General features: G+C 39.5%; 2 protein-coding genes across 3 annotated transcripts in view; both read left to right on the forward strand.

The window, feature by feature from the left end:
* Positions 1-11,570, forward strand: part of trip12 (thyroid hormone receptor interactor 12) — a 32,572-nt gene extending 21,002 nt beyond the window's left edge. For both annotated transcript variants that reach the window (XM_088301119.1, XM_088301120.1), the window contains 21 exons: positions 1,142-1,242; positions 1,436-1,610; positions 1,709-1,850; positions 1,930-2,121; positions 2,203-2,354; positions 2,433-2,590; positions 2,718-2,791; positions 2,894-3,093; positions 4,502-4,629; positions 4,779-4,930; positions 5,695-5,837; positions 5,919-6,075; positions 6,227-6,325; positions 6,740-6,854; positions 6,989-7,143; positions 8,737-8,901; positions 9,072-9,236; positions 9,507-9,620; positions 9,692-9,786; positions 9,888-9,991; positions 10,113-11,570. In XM_088301119.1, coding sequence (XP_088157245.1) covers positions 1,142-1,242; positions 1,436-1,610; positions 1,709-1,850; positions 1,930-2,121; positions 2,203-2,354; positions 2,433-2,590; positions 2,718-2,791; positions 2,894-3,093; positions 4,502-4,629; positions 4,779-4,930; positions 5,695-5,837; positions 5,919-6,075; positions 6,227-6,325; positions 6,740-6,854; positions 6,989-7,143; positions 8,737-8,901; positions 9,072-9,236; positions 9,507-9,620; positions 9,692-9,786; positions 9,888-9,991; positions 10,113-10,309 — 2,983 coding nt within the window. In that variant the 3' untranslated portion in view covers positions 10,310-11,570. The remainder of the gene's footprint in view (positions 1-1,141; positions 1,243-1,435; positions 1,611-1,708; positions 1,851-1,929; positions 2,122-2,202; positions 2,355-2,432; positions 2,591-2,717; positions 2,792-2,893; positions 3,094-4,501; positions 4,630-4,778; positions 4,931-5,694; positions 5,838-5,918; positions 6,076-6,226; positions 6,326-6,739; positions 6,855-6,988; positions 7,144-8,736; positions 8,902-9,071; positions 9,237-9,506; positions 9,621-9,691; positions 9,787-9,887; positions 9,992-10,112) is intronic.
* Positions 11,571-12,803: 1,233 nt separating this feature from the next.
* Positions 12,804-20,429, forward strand: part of dner (delta/notch-like EGF repeat containing) — a 30,538-nt gene continuing 22,912 nt past the window's right edge. The window contains exon 1 of the mRNA XM_088300915.1: positions 12,804-13,267. Within this exon, the coding sequence (XP_088157041.1) occupies positions 12,986-13,267 (282 nt within the window). The 5' untranslated portion in view covers positions 12,804-12,985. The remainder of the gene's footprint in view (positions 13,268-20,429) is intronic.

The following is a 20,429-nucleotide window of genomic DNA, read 5'->3' on the forward strand; positions in this document are numbered from 1 at the left end:
GACACCTGTGTTGTAAACACAACTGTTAAGCAAGAGCAGTGCAAATTTTTTTAAGACATGCAATACATTTACATGGAATTTAATGCTTTTATCTGACTTTGACCAATCAGCAACCTTAAATGTGCATCGTCATCCGATAGGATTGAACCAATATATAATACAGTACAACTTTGTGTAGCGCATTTCACAACACTTTTACACAGAATATAACATAAAATTGCAACATTTCAATAACGGACAGTGAAAGCAGTAAGTAAATATACAAATTGATGATACTAACATATATATATATATATATATATAGTACACCAGAAAACTGTCTCAAATTGGGCCAAAAGCCAAACGAGTTTTAAAAATGGATGTTATGCATTATTTTTTATTTATTATTATTATTATTATTATTTTATGATAATCATGCATCTTTACGTGATAGTTATCAATAGCAACGTGACGGGATTTCCCAAAAACGAAAATGTCAAAATTCCAAGTCTGGTTGTTAATGTCCACTAGACTAGACTAGACGAGAAATTTGGATGATGGGTTCCACTTGTTTATTTATCAAAGACTCACTTTATTCTCCTCTTGCGTTGAATAGTTCTTACTGTAAGTCACATTAATGGTGGGCCAATTTGTGAAGTGATCTATTATTGCCCCATGTTCTTTTTTATATCACCTAGAAACTGACATTTGAACAGGGCTGTGTCGCTATTTTGTATCTACTGCTTGTGAGTGTTGGCAGGGGCCACATCCCACCACCCTCATCAACAGCTATCATGGTTACACATATCACCCTGTCTCCTCATGCTAGTCTATGCATCCAACAAAACTCACGTCAGCCCTGCTAACCTTTTGGGTTTGACAGGATTTCAAATAGCCTCGGCCGGTCATTGCTTGAAAGTGGCAGATCTTTGCCCATCTTAAGTTCAAGTATCATCTTAATTCTTCATAAGCAGTTGAAGACTATTTTCCATACCCACCCCACCCCCTTTAAAGACATTGATCAACATAAATGGCTAGCTTTAGAAACATTTGACTTTTTCTTCAAACGTGTCAGTCAATCTTGCAGAACAAAAAATACTTTTTTTTTCATCCGTCAAATTTGGTAATAACCATTTGTCGTGCACCTATTGTCTATACTCAGGAGGTTAAGTGATGTCCTGAAGAGAAAACGATTACCGAAGAGGGGGCCCAGAAGGCCCAAATACTCGCCACCAAGAGATGATGATAAAGTAGACAATCAGGGTAAGTTTGGCTAACACGTACTACTCTGTCTACCTACTCTTGAGTATGAGTCTATGCAATCATCTCGTTAGTATTGCAGTGCATGCACCACACAGGCTGGAGCATTTGTCAAAAATAATAGAATGTTTGTGATTCAGACAAATTCTGAGCATTTGTGCATGTTCTTAACTTGAAATATTTGATTTCTCAACAGCTAAAAGCCCCACAAGTACTCAGTCACCCAAATCATCCTTCTTGGCCAGTCTTAATCCTAAAACCTGGGGTAAACTGGGTGCCCAAACCAATAATGCGAACTCCGAGCCCTCACGTACAGCTGGGGTGAGTGGGCTGGCAAGGACACCTCCCAAGGACTCAATTTCAAATAATAGGTATGATCCAAAAATATTTGATGTAATGTGGAATCATGAGTTTGAATGTGTTTGTGCTAATATTTTTCATTAATTAACTGATTTCTGTGTTTTGGCAGAGATAAAATCAAGGCCTGGATCAAAGAACAGGCCAACAAGTTTGTAGAGCGGTACTTCAACTCTGAAAAAGTAGATGGTAGCAATCCTGCACTGAATGTACTTCAGAGGCTTTGCACAGCCACCGAGCAGCTCAACCTGCAGGTACAAGATGCAGTTTCTCACATACGTTATCTCGCGACAGGCAATGAATGTCTGATGCTTTATGTTTTATGTTTCATAGGTGGATGGTGGTTTGGAGTGTCTTTCGGAGATCTCCAGTATTGTGTCAGAATCTGATGTGTCGTCTTTTGAGATCCAACACAGTGGGCTGGTGAAGCAGCTCCTGCTTTACCTAACATCTCAGACAGACAGAGACTTGCTTAGTCGAGACTTGCGACTCAAACGGTTCCTCCATGTCTTTATCGGCTGCCCGGTAAGTAAAGTATATTTAGGAAACAAGATGTTTCTTGTTTTTTTTTTTAAACCCTGTGTCCTTCTGCATTGTAATTTGCAGGTTCCAGGAACAGAGCCTGTAAGTTGTCTGGACCCAACAGAAAATGGGCCTTTCCTGGCACTGGTTCACAAAATGAACAGCTGTCTGAGTCAAATGGAGCAGTTTCCTGTCAAAGTGCATGATTTCCCCAGTGGGAATGGCAATGGGAGCAGGTCAGTTGAGTGAACTATTCATTTTATATAACTTTAAATTAATTTATTTTGTGTAATGATGTGAATATGCTTATCTAGAGGCTCACAGGCACTTAAGTTCTTCAACACACATCAGCTCAAGTGTCAGTTGCAGCGGCATCCAGACTGCACTAATGTTAAACAGTGGAAAGGAGGCCCCGTGAAGATAGACCCTCTGGCCCTGGTACAAGCCATTGAGCGATACCTTGTTGTCAGAGGTGAGTGACAATCTTTCCCCCTACTGTTGCTGATGACCAGACCAGCAGCAGTTTTATATATTCTCTCAAGTTTCCTCTGTTGTGTAATTGAGCTGTAACCAACTACTGGTCACACTCTTGTGTACAGGGTATGGGCGAATCAGAGAAGAGGATGAAGATAGTGATGATGATGGTTCGGACGATGAAATAGATGAGTCACTGGTATGTGACATACTCAATGCAAAATGTGCATGCCTTTTTTTTCTGAACCATTTACAAATACATTTTGGTGGTGACATGAATATAATCCTTTTGGTTATGTAGGCTGCGCAGTTCCTGAATTCAGGCAGTGTACGTCATAGACTACAGTTCTACATTGGTGACCACTTGTTGCCATACAACATGACCGTTTACCAGGCTGTGAGACAGTATAGCCTTCAGGCAGAAGAAGAAAGGGAGTCCACAGATGATGAAGCAAACCCACTTGGGCGAGCAGGCATCTGGACCAAAACGCACACAATATGGTAACTTTTCTCAATGATTAGACTGTATGAGTATTTTTGTATATTGAGCTTCATTCTGATTTATTCAAGAATTTTGAATTAATATAATGCAATATAAAAGTGAAAACACATTATTAGGAAATGATATGCAAAATGAATTGAATTGTAACATAATACAGGTTCAATTATTAAGCACAAGACTATGCAGTTGGAAATTAGAGCTGGGGGATTTAGCTGAACAATCTATTATGTGTATCATGTATCTAAATAGTTCATATCTCCTGATTCTAATAAATACTGTTTTTGTGACCTGTTCATAATAGTAAAAAAATGAAATGAATGAAAGATTAATTAAAATACACCCACCCAAAAGAAAAATGGCATTCTTATTACAAGATATAGTTACACAAATGTAAAAATAAGGCAACATAGAGTATAGCACACTAATCTAATACATATGAGTAAATAAAAGCGCAACAAATTATGCACTAAATTGTAACTAATTCGTCTCAATTGGTTTAAACAAACTAATGTCTAGCGTGAGAATATGCATGAAATACTCGTATAAAGAAACTCTTTATACCTCCCATATTGAATTGGCACGCAAATGTATAATGTTGGGAGCAACACAATAAGGGTGCACTCTAAGCATTGATATAAACCAGGAGTGTCAGTTTCATTTTTGTCACAGACCACGTAGTTACAGATTCCCTCGCAGGGCTGTTATGACAGTGAAACCAATTAAATGGTAAACCGTCTCATCGTACTGTATACTTGACAAATTTATGGATTTTAAAATTTTGTTTTAAAGTCAAAAGGTCCAACTGTTTTTGAAGTAAGTGTAAAATTGGGCAACAAAATAAAGGTTACATTATTATTTTTGGGTGCAGATTTTAGGAAGGATCGTGGACGTGGACACTTGATCTGTTTTCATATGGCACATAAAATGATGTGGCGGGCCAGATCTGGCTCCCGGACCTTGTGTTTAACACCTGTGTTGTATATAGAGGCGTGTATAAGCGGTGCGCTGTTAAGCAAGAGCACTGAAAAAAATTGTAGACGTCCAACAGATTTATATGGAATTGCATGCTTTTTTCTGACCTTGATCAATTAGCAACCTTAGAAGTGCATCCTCATCCAATAGGGGTCTAGCGGCATTACTAACAATAAATAACTTGATTAGATAATATATTTAGCCTGCTTCTTTTTCCACCTTGAAAAAAATTATTTCATTAGATGATAAAAATGTTATTTCTTGAGTTACATGTTAAATATAGCGATATCTATCGCAATAGTCAACAACACCCATATCAAAGTATCAAATAGTAACATAATTGCTTAGTTTAGTGGTTCTAGCTTCCTCCACTTTCTCTTTATGTGGCCTCAGATGGAGTTTAAAATTGAACATGTGATTTAATCCCACTCTCAGGTATAAGCCTGTTAGAGAGGATGAGGACGGCAGCAAAGACACTGTGGGGGGCAAGAGGGGCAGAGCCCAGACTGCACCCACAAAAACCTCCCCTCGCAATGCCAAGAAGCAGGATGAGCTGTGGCATGGTGAGGATCTCTAATACTTTACATTGCACAGCATTTGCCTCTGTCTGTCAAAGATTAAACTGCACTTGAACTATGCCTTAGTTTTACTAGGGCAAACATTTCGTGCGTTAACATGTAAATATAACGGTGACGTTATCTATTATTTCCAGATGGTGTATGTCCCAGTGTCATCAATCCCTTAGAGACATACCTCATTTCAGAGCCTCCAGAGAGCATAACCTTTGATGACCCCTCTTTGGACGTCAACCTGCTGCTGAGGGTCCTGCACTCAATCAGTAGATATTGGTTCTACTTGTATGATGTGAGTCCCCTGGAATTATGAGATGTCTTCTCGGCGAGTGCATTTAGCATTAACGATGAATGAAAGCATGTTGCCTTGAGGATGCCACGGCAACCGCTATGTGATTCTTGGGCACATGGCCAAACACAAACACCATTCCACTTCTTCACAAAGCAATCAAGTCAACAACACTTAATGCATCTCTCACCTCTCGTGAAACCACTTCCACCAAATTTAACCATATTGCACAAGCACACTTGAAGTGAGAGACCAAAGAGATTCCATTGCAATATCCATCACAGATGCAGCATTTCATCACCACCAAACCACCGATATACACTTGTTCATTAGTGTAGCAGTGTGACTCATCGCAGCGCCAAACGCAACGTCGCTGAACATTATCATAACATAATTGGATGCTCGTGCCGGGGACAGCCAGTGTAAACAAATGCTCATACGTGCGAACCCTGCAGTGCTACTTAACGTTTGGCTTTGACATAGTCTTTTGGGCAATGCATCAGCAGTGGTTCTTTGGTCGGCTGAGCTGAGCTTGTCATTGGCTAAGATAAATGATTTGGGGGCTGTCATGTAATCAGCTCCATGTTTTCGAAATTGTGAGGCCGAATGTTGTTGGAATTTCTTGCTTACTGGGTAGGCCGGTCCTCCAGAGGCTGTATACACACATGAAAAAGTTGATTTTTACGTAAGAGCCCTTCAAATGGTGACTTGGTATTCACTGACAAACTATATTTTGACATGCTTTAATATAATTGTTGTTTTTGCAGAATGCTGTGTGTAAGGAAATCATCCCCACTAGTGAGTTCATTAACAGTAAGCTGACAGCCAAAGCCAACCGTCAGCTCCAAGATCCCCTTGTTATTATGACAGGCAACATCCCAACTTGGCTCATAGAGCTCGGAAAGACTTGGTAAATGTCCCCCCGTTCGCCATGTCTTACAAGTTGCAAATTGGTTTTGGACCATTTTCTCATGTTGCATTCTCTCTGCAGCCCTTTCTTCTTCCCGTTCGATACACGGCAGATGTTGTTCTACGTGACTGCTTTTGATCGTGACAGAGCCATGCAACGCTTACTGGACACAAACCCTGAGATTAACCAATCAGATTCTCAGGACAGTAGAGTTGCACCACGTCTTGACAGGAAAAAGGTGTTTAATTGTTAACATATTTTACCTAACATCTTGTAAACCTCACATTTTGCCTTAAAAAAAAATGAATTTTTTTGTGTGCTGCGTTACTATTTTTTCACATTCTGCTCCATGTAAACTTTACTTGTCATTTTGTGTCCTCCTCTTTCAGAGGACGATAAACCGTGATGAACTGCTCAAACAGGCGGAGTCTGTGATGCAGGACCTGGGTAGCTCGCGTGCAATGTTGGAAATTCAGTATGAGAACGAGGTACTTGAACTTTATGATGCTACAGTTAACTTTTAAGTCAATTAATGTTTATATACAAGAAGATTTCCATTTACGATGCGTGCTCTGTTCAGTTACGGGTATAAGGTGAACTTAATTTATGCGTGCGAATCCTCTGTAGTCACTCACCTGCGCTAATGTTGTTCTTAGTACAGTAATTATTTCGAATAAAAGAACTTGTAGCGCAGAAATGCAAAATAATCAAATGGAAAAACATGACATGCTGCAGTAACTGAGTTCTTCTTCTACTAATGAAATATTTTTGCGCAAAAGAACAGAACAGAAGGCACCCTGTGCCTTTTGCAATCATTTTACCCACCGCCCAACAGTAACTACTTTTGTATTTCATTATTAAAAGAGTAGTGAATATGAATAGTAACTGTCCTTCTCTTCTAGGTGGGTACAGGTCTTGGTCCGACTCTGGAGTTCTACGCTCTAGTTTCTCAAGAGCTCCAGCGGGCTGACCTCGGCTTGTGGAGGGGTGAAGAGGTGACTCTGACAAATCCTAAAGGTACCATCTTATACTTATTTTCTGTAATGCATTAAGACAAGTAAAATTGCCATCGCATGTCGCCAGGTAATGAACAATATTCAGTTGATTTTTATTTTTTTCCCCTCACTCCTTTTCCATGTTTGTTGGAATAGGAAGCCAAGAAGGAACGAAGTACATGTTCAGTACTAGGGGCCTCTTTGCGGTTCCATTTGGCAGGACGACCAAACCAGCACACATAGCCAAAATCAAAATGAAGTTCCGCTTCTTGGGGAAGCTAATGGCCAAAGCCATCATGGACTTCAGACTGGTGAGAAATTAGTTGTTTTGGGTTTTCTCTGACCCCTTTTACCTCTTACAAACAGTTTGTGTTGAATTCACAGCGCTTCACCTTTTTCACATTTTATTTCATAACCTCATGAAATGTCTTATTTTTTTGAATAAATTAATAAATACAAACTCTTTCACGTTGTTATGGGGGTGTTGTGTGTAGAATTCTTTCGGAAGAAAAATAATTCAGTTTTTAGTTGAGGGGATATAACAAAATGAGGAAAAAGTGAAACATTGTGAATACTTTCCAGATGCACTGTCAGACATTTTTTATTTTGGAGCAATAATCCCCTAAATGTCTCACTTGTCCATTGAAATGCGCTGACTATTTCAAAATGTACCTAAAATACACAAAAATTAAACTAAACATTTCTGTGCTTTGTATGGGCACCACATAAAGCAGGTGTTTAGTAAATACTTTGTATACACTGTTACTGGGGTCATAATTGGTCTGTCTCTACGAATATTGGTTTTAGTTTCGCATGTGCGTGTATGTATACATGTATTTTTCCTTTGGATATGTAATATTATTTGAACAGCACTGAGGGATCCAAGTAATACACTGTAACTAAAAATGAAGACATAGATGGGAGTTTCATGGTTTGCTATGCTTTGCCACATAATCCACCATGAATTCTACTTTTTAAAAGGGTGCTTGAAGAACAAGTGAAACTATCTGTAAAAAAATAAATAAATAAATGAAAGCTCAAGCTCGACATTGCAACATGACAATGAGAGTTCGAGAACGGCCCAGTCAGAGCTTGATTCTTAATCCCATTGAGATGCTCCAGCATTGACTTGAAACTGCCTGTGCATGCAAGAAAACCCCCAATCAGCTCACAACTGAAGGAATTTTGCATCAAGGAGTGGGGCAAGCTTTCTTCAGATCAATGTGGGAGACTGGTATATGGCTGTAATAGACGTCTCACTGAAGTTATTTCAGACAAGCGTTAACACTAGTCATTAGGGGGTAGTGTGTCTTGAGCTGACACTCCCCATTGAAATGAATGGGAATTCAGTTTATCTGTTCCTGTGCCAATTTATTGCCATGAATTACGTACAAAGCCATTGATGGTTAAATAGCGCAAAAAGCACAACACATCTCCGCTCAACCATGCTGCGATGGTTTGCCGAACAAAATGTATGCACTCTTGTTGGAACTTGTGATGCGGTTACATGGCCAATCAGGTGCCTTTATACTGTCAAAAGGAAGTGAAGAGAGCACTTTAGCAGCCCTGTGAAACGACGTGCCTATATCTGAACCAAAAATTACATTTTAAACAACTGCGTCTTTTTATACTGAGACAAGACAATGACGATATCGAGGTACTTTTAATACTGTAATATTGTGCTAAATCATCTTGTTATAAAGTAATTAAATAGGATATCGATAATTTTTTGAAAAGATCTCTGATCTCATCATTTAATACATAGACAATTATTGAGGAATTTCATGGACTTGGAGCATTATGTCTGCATGAAAGACGAACAGTGTGCAAGGGTTCAAGCATGTCACTTCAAATGTCGTAGAATGAAACCTGTTGCTCAAATCAATTAATTCTTGTATTACCAGCTGGACCTTCCGCTTGGGCTGCCATTTTATAAGTGGATGCTGCGGCATGAGATGTCAGTAAACTCTCATGACCTGGTCAACATTGATCCTGATGTTGCAAAATCCATCCTGCACTTGGAGGATATTATTCGCCAGAAGAAGAGGCTTGAACATGATCGTTCACAGGTGGACTTTCTTATTTTTCTGTTTTGAAGAATAATACGTTCGATATGTTGAATCTTCCATGACAAAGCTTTGGCATTTGAGAGTCTCGATGTCCATTTCCATGTGCATTTTGATAAGCCATTGATCCTATGTTCATAAACGAGAAACCTCTTCATGTTTTACCTGTGTAGACGAGGGAGACATTACAGCAGGCACTGGAGAGCTTGAATATGAACGGCTGCTCTGTGGAGGACCTGGGTTTGGATTTCACACTCCCAGGGTTCCCCAACATTGAGCTGAAAAAGGGAGGAAAAGATGTGCCTGTCACGATCTATAACCTTGAGGAATATCTCAGGGTATGGAATCACTTTCTTCTTTGTCTTTTTTAGTGAATAAAAACAAGAAAAATAAGTGTGGCTCGTTTGGGAACAGCGAGAAATACTTGATACTTGAAGAAAAAGATGATTTCTCAGTCATCCCATTCCTGCATAATCACCCACAGGGTGTTACTTGCCCGGGGTCTGCGGAGTGCTATGAAAATGCTTTTGTTTTGTTTGAGGGGTTGTTTCTGGGATGCATTTTGTCTCCTTGGTGACCAAAAAAAGCTGACATTTTGTCTCTGCTAGTTGGTGGTGTACTGGACTCTCAATGAAGGAGTGTCAAGACAGTTTGAGTCTTTTCGGGAAGGTTTTGAGTCAGTCTTCCCACTCCATCACTTGCAGTATTTCTATCCAGAAGAGGTAAACCAAAAACCCCCTCCCCTATCCCGGCGACCTTGCCGTCTCATTTAACTGTGCTCGTATCTCTGTAGCTTGACCAGTTGCTGTGCGGCAGTAAATCGGAGACGTGGGACGTCAAGACGCTGATGGAGTGCTGTCGGCCCGATCACGGCTACACGCATGACAGGTGGACTAGCATTTTTTCACTTCATTAATTTTGCCATTTATTTCATTCAGAGCATGCGATATTGTTTGGTGAATTTACGACTTGATTTTTTACCTCTACAGCCGGGCAGTGCGCTTCCTGTTTGAAGTGTTGAGCAGCTTTGATGCTGAGCAGCAGAGACTCTTTCTGCAGTTTGTCACGGGAAGTCCCAGACTGCCTGTTGGAGGTGAGTCAGTGAACACAGATTCACCCACATACTCATTCGCCTTGGGCCTTCGGGTCCAAAAAATGCAGAGCATGTCTGAACTATGTCAGCGCCACTCAGGAGACCGCACTGTGCCGCTCAGGTTTCCGCAGCCTGAACCCCCCTCTGACGATTGTGAGGAAGACATTCGAGTCGACGGAGAACCCAGATGAGTTCCTACCTTCAGTTATGACTTGTGTCAACTACCTGAAGCTGCCTGACTACTCCAGCATTGAGATTATGCGAGAGAAACTGTTGACGGCAGCTCGCGAGGGCCAACAGTCGTTCCATCTTTCCTGATCTCTCCACATCTCACATTCAGATGCCTTCTTCAGCGACTGAAATCATGACTTCACTTCTAAGTTTTTTTGGGGTTTTTTTTGTAATCACATACATTAAGGCTTCATGTACAGCCTTCTTGTTTAGAGAAGCAGCTTGCAAAAAAAAACTTTAAATATATATTTGCTGCCCCGACTCTCAAAAAATGTTTAAAAGAATAAAAAAAAAATAGAAAGGTGTTCCATGACTCAGATGTTAAAACATAAAAAGAGAGTTAAACCTATATCAGTAGTTGAGTAATGTTAAAAATGATGAAAACATCTGGGTGATATTTTAAATTGCATTGCTGTGTGATATTTAAAAAAAAAAAAAAAAAAAAAAAGAATTAAAATAAAAAAAAGGGATGTCTCCGCTCCAAAGTGGACAATTTGGGTGCGAGGGGAGGGTGGGGAGGGTCCATCAAGCAAGCTAGGTTTACTTTAGCTCCAAAGATCATTTGTACAGACAAATTTGCAGACTTTGCTCATTCTATACATTTGATAGAATAGCTCCTTGTTCTTGTCATCTTCCTCCATTTATCCGTCTGCATTCTCTTATTTTGTTGCCACCCTTCCTACCCATTTTTGTGTGAGTGTGTTCACTCTTGGTTAGCTTTCCCTCCCAATTGTCCTCGCTTAAATTACAATTGGTTGAATGTGGGTAGTGATGAACGCATATTACCATTTTCCTCTCCTTTCCTAAGTTGGATTGTGTTCTGGCCTCCACTATTGTAAAGCTTCAGCTCAGAAGAAAAGTTGTTACCGTTGTGTTGATCTGGTTCAGATGTTTTGCTCTTATTTTGCTAGCGTTGGCGTCTTTCCGTTGGGCCCTATCAGATTTATAGGGTTATCTCGAGCAACCCTCAACACAATGTAGCCGGGCACAAAGTATTGACTGGTCTCGTTTTATTTTTTCATGGCCAGATAGCATTTCAAGTTCATTTATGGAGTTAAATTTATATGCAGTTTCACACTCTGTTTGAGGTGAGAATGTCTGCTTTTCTTTTCTTATTTTCATTTTCTATATGGTCTTCTTTTTTTTTTTGCTGTAGTATTTTTTTTTTCTTGCACTGCTGGCTTGGAAAAAAAAACTGGTGTGCACCTGCAGTCCGTGGCCAGGGGAAGGCGCCACTCTCTGCTTTCCTAGCCCAATCGTTCATGTGCTGGTTTCTAAGATCTGCAATAATTTACTGCATCAGGTTCATGTTTTTACCTGAACATAAATAAAGTAACTGTTTGACTCATGTTTGGTATTGCTTCTTGTTTTCCTGCACAAGCCCTAAAAAGTGTTTCTCAATCTCACTCAAAATGTAATTAACGCTTAGGTGGCCCATGGAAAAAAAACGTACAAAAGTAGAACTTTTATAGTGGGTCGAATTTTTTTTGTTCCTAATAATTATTTAAATGTTATAAAGTTTAAAGGTGACTAATTTAAAAGAGCTAATGGTAAATGTTAGGGCACGTTTATTATTTTGATTTGTTTTCAATTTTTAAGGCAACATTACATTTTACCTTCATTTTCATATTAATATAATGTATAAAGAAGCCAATGCATAAGCATTAAATGTATATGTTCAGGAGACAAAATATTTTCATTTAATGATCAGTTCTTTTCTACTTTTGGCGAATCAACCTGTATGAGAGTGCAACTGTGAGCAGTGATTGGTTGTTACCTGTGTGATAAGCAACTGATGTCATTTTCAATCAACAGCGAGTGTCTTAATGGCCGCCCCTGAGATGGATAAAAAACTGTTGTATTTCATATTTCGCGAGCGCAATATTGATCAGAATGCCATGTTGCGACTAGTGGGTCTGTATAAAACGTTCTTGTAAAGAATTTTTGGAGTTGACCCCCTCACGCAAAATAGCCAAAACAAGTGGTTCTGCCATGTTTGATGACGCAGTGGCGTAAGCCGATGACACAACACGCATTGTCCCAATGTGATTGTGCTCTCGAACACGACAAGCGCTTCTACTGAATGTACACTTCAATGACATTTTGGGATTGGCCATTGTCGACTGCAAACGGTTGGATTCTGCTGCTTAACACATATTTCACAAACACGATATTAATCACAATGCCGTGTTTAGACTGGAGGGGCTGCCAAGAACAAATTATTTTCAAGAAAATGTTTGACTTGACATCCCCTTTCACAATGCACGTGACAAGGCTCATGAAATCCAGACTTCTTTTAAAAACGAACCGTTATTTAAGTCAATAGATTCACGGAATTGGTTTTATTGTTTCTGCTAAAAATCTTCAGACTGATTCAATCAACTCCTTTAATTCTGTCGTGCGTCATCGTCCTCGAAGTTAGACTGTCATCTCATTTTCTCGCCTGAGCCTCTTTGGAAGGCTGCCTCCAATCAGAGGCTACACCTAATGAGAGTTGAAAGCATCACTGTGACTCTGCCAAGAGAGGGAGTGTGTATGAGGGCGGGCGGGGTGTAAGTGTTTGTGCGCGTGTCGTCACTGCCTCACACAGTGCAGAGCAGAGCGCCCACTCTCTCTTTCGCTCCTTCTGTTCCCCTCCTGCATCCCAACCGTCCCAGTCAGCCGGCTTTCAGCGTTGCCTGCCTGAGCACAGCAGAGGCTCCTCATTTCTGGCAGCGAGCCTTCTCACACACGCTCTGCAGAGCAGACAGGTACAGCATCAGGATGAGCTTGAGCTTCACACCGCTCCTGTCCCTCCTCTTCCTTCTCCCCTCACTCCTCAACTGCGGCATCGGCGCTGTCCCCTCCACGTTCCTTCTGGCCCCGGACACCCCGGCCCCAGCCGAGCCCACGCCGACCCGGGCCGCACTTCGGCCGAACCCTTGCGAAGGTCGACCCTGTCTCAACGGGGGGTCCTGCCTGGCCCTCCCGTCTCCGAGCAGGCCAGAGGACACCTGGGAGTACAACTGCACATGCGGACAGGGCTTCACAGGACCTAACTGCGAGGTCAGTCCCTAACTTGTCTTCATTTTTAGAGAAAAGAAACTGTGAAGAAGGCTGATGTTTTTGGTATAGTCAGACAAAAGAGATATGTCCTGCATTCCTCATTGAGGAATCTTGTCTTGCTCCCCAGAGGTTAAAAGTAATCAGCAGCGGTGTCAAAAAATTTTTCATCATTGGCCACATTGCAGTTTTCCCTCAGAGGGCCATTATGATTGTGAGGAATCAGATAAATCCTAAACATAATTAAATTATAATATTACGTATACCACAAGTGTCAAACTCAAGGCCTAGAAGTCAGAGCTGGCCCACCACAAAATATTATGTGGCCCGCAATTAGCAAATGTGTCAACTTCCACGTTGTCTGCTAAAATCCGGACCCAAATTGCAAATTGTCCTCAGTAATAATTAATAATGCAAATAGATTACATTGTTGGATTGATTACGTTATCAAAATGACCAATAGTTGAACAAACTATTATTCTTGACATCTGATTTCAAAACGAGTTGTGTACTGTACATATAATATTAGGAGCTATTGAACATTTATATGGTTTGAAAGTCCTAACGGCCCTTTGAGAGAAAGGATAACAACAATGTGGCCCACAAAAAAAATTATTTTGACATCCCTGACCGATACGCAGTTGGCCCTGCATTAACGTTGTTGTTTCATGAAATTGAATTGGAAATTTAGAAATTATGGAAAATAGTGACAAGGAAATATTTAGTATTACAACTGCTTAATTTTTATGAAGACGGGTTTTGGTGGGGTGGGGGATGGATTTTTTTTTATTTTTTAATTTTGCTCCTGATTTTCTGCCCAAATGAAAAGAAAAATCCAATCATGAGAAAACTTGAATAGACAGTATGCCTGATCAGGCCCCTGTGCCTTGTGTTTGACAACTGTGAAGTATAGCCTCCTTAAAGATGTCTGGTTGATATACAATATTAACAATATGACTTACAGTATGACAAATGCCCTATTTCTTTATGGCTTGTCTCTAGCGTAAGTGTACTATTTTGAATGAAATATTGTTATTGTGATGTGGGGATGCGTGTGCCTTAATTTGTGATGAACAAAAGCAACATTTGCATGCGTACTGTAGAAGGGATAGCTTTTTATAGTGAGAGCATGTGCCATTACAGAGACTTGGAGGCAAGGGCTGCGTTGCTGTGGCAACAGGAGGGAAGAGCGCTCGCGCACAAGCTCACACCACTTGTTTGTGTGTGTGCGTGTGTGTAGACAACAGATTGCATTGCATCACTGTGCACATGTTTTTAAAAGACATTAAGCCACAAATGATAGTTTGAGCAACAATTTGAGTAACAATTTTCCAACATGTAGGACATATATATATATATATATATATATATATATATATATATATATATATTTATATATATATATATATATATATATATATATATATATATATATATATATATATATATATATATATATAAATAATGTATGTAGTTGTAATATCACCACTCACCACTAGATGGCAGACATTGCTTAGTTGCGCTTGCAATGGGACTTTTATTGCCCTATACTACAGCGTGAGTAGTCCTAATAATTTGGGAATTTGGAATGACATGCAGGACAAATTTGAGTGAGTTATTTGTGAAGAAAATGCACAAAATTAGTTCTCCCACCTAATGTTAGTTTGCAATTCAACAGTTTTGTGTTGTCCGTGCATGGTATTGATTTTTTTTTATACGTGCATTGAACATGTGATGTACATTGGTTCATTAAAAAACTTAAATTGTCCATTTTTATAAGGACATGTTGTCATGCATCTGGTTAGGAAATATGTGGCCCTATATCTCCCCCAAAGTAGCACTGATGAAAAATTGTGCCCCCCTCCCTTCTCTAGACACTATTACTGTCCCCCCCCCCCTCAGTTCAGTTATTCAACTATTTTCATCAATTGTCTCAATTAAATGCATTCAAAGGAAATTTGGAGATATGACATTTGACGTTGGCATTGTGTTCCCCATCAGTTAAAAAAAAGAGTTTTCCATCTATTCCTGTTCAAGGTGCCAGGGAATTTGAGTCTAATCCCAGTTAACGTAGGGCAAGCAAAGGACTACTCCTGAAATTGTCCAAATGTCACTCAAAAAAAGTGTGAATGGGGGCACTGGCCAAGCGTGGACCCCATGCCATTGGAGTGTCCTTACCACTTGAATGATCTGACACAATTGTTAAAACCCATTGTTGTCACTGAGCTGTCTAAATACGCTTGCTCTTCTTCTGAATTGCTGCTGTCCACTTGAGCTCACTGTGAACGGACCACGGCTGCAGTGAGCTCAATACAGTAGTCGGTCGCGTCTATGAGTCATGCCGAGGTTAAAGAGAGCACCCACTAGCAGCACAGAGGATAAATGAGTCTGCTGCAGCGTGACAAGAGGGATGCTGCAAGGTGAATGGGTGAACTTTAGCTGACTCACCAACAGGTGGCAGCCATAAGCCCCCTCGGGTTTCCTTGATCTCATGCACGCAGCCTCTTTTTTCATTTATTTATCTATTTAGTAAAAGGTGTCTACATGCTTGTCTGTACTGAAACATGCCTGCAAAATGGTGAATTTAACAAGCAATCCAATGACCAGCATCTTCCCTCGTCGTCCTGGTTTCATTTCTCAGAATAGAAGCAGCAGCTGCAGTTTGGTTTGGTACCTCTGTGGCCCGCTTTTCTCCACAAAGCAAACCATAGAAATTAATATCGAATGCAGAACCATTCGTGAATCAGCCACGCTTTCCATTTTCAATTGCCGATCCTAAGTAAAAAAAAGAAAAAGTGACTATTTTGCTATTTGGTTTGTAATCAAAAGAAGTAAACGTTTGCAATTTTCCAGACAAAAAAATAGTAGCAGTACCAATGGTATGTGGATTACCACTAGTGCTAAGTAAATGTTCAAACTTTGTGTCATTTTGTGGCTTTAACTTTTTTATTCAATCAAGTACAGCACAGTTGTTAACTACATTTCAGTTGATTTGAATTTTAAGGGAAATAGATCTGCATTTAATCATTTACAAATGTTTATTTTCAAACCTAAATAATTATTTATTATTTAGCTTTTACCTGCAATACGTCTGAAAAGAATCATTATTTATGTTATGTATATTTTTATTTTCCTCTTTTTAAGCACAGTGTCAATGTTCAAATTATTCAAAATGTTACAATGGCTAAATAGAAATATTAAATATACTTCTTAGGGATAAAATCACTGCCTCCTTTTTTGATGACCACTTGGACCTTCCACGCGACGTGTTTTAATGTTAATGTAGGTTCCAGCACCCTCCCGCGACCCTGTACAGGATAAGCGGCGTGAATGATGACACACAGGCCACATGATTATTTGATGATGTTTTTTTGTTTAAAAACCAACAAGTAATAAGCCACAGTCACATGATCACATGAGAGGGATTGGTTTTTGAAAGCTGGTTCGGTCAAGTAAAAGCAGATAAGTTATTCTAGTAAATCTTTGTAAATCACAAGTTGTATGGAATGCTAACACAATAACTCCAACATTTGAAAAGTAGTTCAGGTGCAACTATTGTTTAATTTAAAATGGGGGTTGGTAAGAACAAATTTGCGAAATCAGGATGTGTACTTTTGATACAGATTTTAACAAGCGTGAAGTAAAAATCTGAATTTTTGTTTAGCTTTCTACATCATGTTAAAATACAAATGACAAAAGAACAATTCACTTTTTTTTCATTTGGATTTTTTTATTGTTAATTGAAAATTGAAAGCAATGAAGTACAGCTGCATTGAGAACGCTTGTACTTAATCTTAAAAAGCAGTTGTCCGCTGCGGTAACATGGTGCAACAAAATCCCTCTGGCTTTTATTGCTCTTGAGCCCATGGCCAACACAACAAGACCTCAAGTTGAGCTCAAGGGGAATCATTGATTTTTGCCTCCCCCTCTTCTCTCTTTCTATCCCTCCGCTTATTCCTTCACCATGGAAACTGGAACAGCAGTCAATTGAGATTTGCTGAATGACCTGATTGGAAGAGCTCCGTGGTGCTTTGCCTCCTCTCTTCCTCTGCTTGATGGACGTTTTAATGAGGGAGGATGAGAAGCGTGCCAAAGGAAGGAGAAAAGAAACAAAATGAAAAGATAACTCAGCAATTCCATCTGGCAAGCGGGTACAAGTTGAATAACCCAGAGGTTGAACAATTTGGAATTCAACAGAAAATATACCTCAAAGTTACACAGAACTTTGGAGTTGGAAGAGGAGCCAGGTCATTTTGAGAAGTTTTTGAACACTTTATTGCTTATCAAACGATTCAATTGTACGTGTTTTCTATTTCAACAATCTTATCATTGCATTAGTGACTAAAATTGTCACCGGATTAGGCCTAATTGACATACAGTAAGTGACCATCTCCCGGTATTAGCAATTGTTTCCAAATTTATTATAATAGTGTAATAATATAATCTAATAATACAAAATATTACATTATTTTACAAATATTTGTCCCACAGATAAATTATTAAATAATTATCGCGTTTAGGTAAAATCAGCCATTCTTGATAGAAACAAAGCAAATCATTGTGGTAAACAAGCACTCATCAGCAGTATGAATGAGTACTGGAAGCTGGTCCCGTTCGGCATGTAGACCTCACTCGAGGATCCAGGTCCCCTCCTGGCAATTTATTAAAAAAAAAAAATAGTCACATTTTAAGCAAAATTTTGGTTAGAGACCTTAAAAGAAAATCTTCTGGTAATTTTTTGTTTCATTAAAATGACCAGAAGTAGGGGTTCCCTCTTGGTCAGTCTAGGCTGGTAGTGCGCTGTTGGTAAGGAAAGTGTGTATGCGAGTGTGTAGGGGTGTGTGTGTGTGTGTGAGTGGTAGTACATCAAGCTGGGTCCCATTAAGTGAAGCTAATAGTCCTGTGAAACTCTTTGCTTGTTAGTGAGTGGAGAAAGACTCTAGAATACAAAAAATACAAAATACTGTGCATCACTCTGCCGTACTTGTTTACTGTAGATGTCTCTTCAAGTTTTTTTTTTTTAATCAGCCAGAGGTGATGCGATAAATGGGATACTTGTTATTTATAGGCAGTACCTTTGATCGAGCAAGAATTTTTTTCGCTTTGAGGTCTCACTGCTATTTCCAGTTGCACTTCTGTATGAGTTAGATTTATAGAGGAGCCAACTTGTGGATAATCATTTACATTTCAGACATCAGCTACCCTTTTCATCTATAAGAAGTCCACGAGTAGGAGTTGGTTTGATGGTTGGAATGTGTGTGTGTGTATAAATACACACACACATATCCATCCATCCATTTTCTGCACCGCTTCTCCTCACTAGGGTCGCGGAGGGTGCTGGAGCCTATCCCAGCTATCTTTGGGCAGTAGGCGTAGGACACCCTGAACTGGTTACCAGCCAATTGTCAGGGCACACAGAGACGAACAACCATCCACGCTCACACTCATACCTAGGGGCAATTTAGATGCCATGCATGTTTTTGGAATGTGGGAGGAAACCGGAGTACCCGGAGGAAACCCACGCAGGCACGGGGAGAACGGGATCGAACCCACGACCGATACTGTCTCTCACTGTAAGGCCATCGTGCTAACTAGTCACCCATATATATATATATATATATTATGACATCTCACATCAAATTATTTATGCCCGTGTCCCTGAAAATAAAGGGTTGGTTTCTGTTCTTAATATTAAATTAAAAATGGTACATCTAATCTAGCAGGGATCATGCACAAATAAGGATTTCTGTGCATCTGTTTTCGTGTTTCCTTGTTGTTGTTTTTCTGTTCCCATTCCAGGAAATTCAGTTTCATTAGTTGCTGAAGCCAGGGCATTATTAATGTTTAAACACAGAGCCTGCTGGGAGGCATAAGGAAAATTTGGGATACCTTTCCCTCCAATTTCACATGGATGCAGTATGTTTAGATTTCTTGATAGTGTGCAACAATTCTTTTATTTTTTTAATATGTTTAGACAAGAAATTATCAACTGTTTCGTAAACTCTAAAAGAATCTGACTTTAAGAAAGAAAAGTAATTTCTAATGTCAAATGTCAATGTCAAGCAGAATCTTTACTTTCACACCACAGCAAGCCAACAACATGACTGAGAAGTTATTATCATCCAAGTCATGATTTAATTAATTAAAATGTGCACCTATTCAGAACCTTGGCCAACACATTCATAATGCAAGCAGGAACACAACTAAGTCAAATACACCATTTGGAATTGTGAAGAATTAAGATCTTTTAGTTTCTGTGCTTTTTACATATGATTTGCTAAATTGGCCAATCGCACTATGCAAAACACAGCCGTCGGTGACAATTGATTGGCTGTTAGCTGGTAAATGCAAATCAGTGCATGCGATACAAGTAAATCATGAGATAGTACACAACAGCAAAGCAACGACAAATACATTGGCTTTAGCTAGTAAATTAAGATCAGCAAAACGTTAATTTTTACATAGACGCATTACACCAAATTATTCAACTTTACATTTGTTTTTCCATCAGTTGTTTTGGATCACCTTGTTTGAGGTATCTCTGTTCAGTTACATAATTATTTATAGTTACATACGTACACACTGTACTGCTTTCGTTTAAAAATAAAGAAATAAATCAGATTACACACTTAGAGTTAATGCAAAATATACCAATTAGATTATTTATTTACTTTTAGTAGGCCTAGATGATATTTGTTATTCCACTAAATTTAGTCTTAATCTGTAGTAAGTTTATGACTAATCAATAATCCATATTTTGGGCAATAATTTGGAGCAATATCGAAGGGCCCCAAAATCAATTTTTCACCATGGAGTGGTGGAGTGGTTCTATTTATTCATCAAGACGTTTCTGTTTTATCTGCCCCAATCATTGTGAAGGCAGCACAGTTTGTCTGTTAAGTCAATCTTACAATGTATTACTTTCATGAAGTCAACTGGGAGACAAGCCAGCACACTATGGCATGTTGGCATACTGCTACGTGTCCCCGATATCTCTTTGCTGCAGACAACAAATGTCAGCTAAATCCGTCAAATCCCTTTAGGACCAACAGAGAAGCGCCAGGAAAGAGCTGAGCGACGAGTTGTCTTCAGCCTCGGGCGCCGCTGCAGACATGACGATTAGCTCGTATTAACATCTGCGCCTACGTGGGAAGAAGTCTGTTGG

Source organism: Idiotropiscis lumnitzeri, chromosome 7, assembly GCF_059441095.1.
Source record: "Idiotropiscis lumnitzeri isolate Australia: NSW breed Sydney's pygmy pipehorse chromosome 7, RoL_Ilum_1.0, whole genome shotgun sequence".
Lineage (NCBI taxonomy): Eukaryota > Metazoa > Chordata > Actinopteri > Syngnathiformes > Syngnathidae > Idiotropiscis > Idiotropiscis lumnitzeri.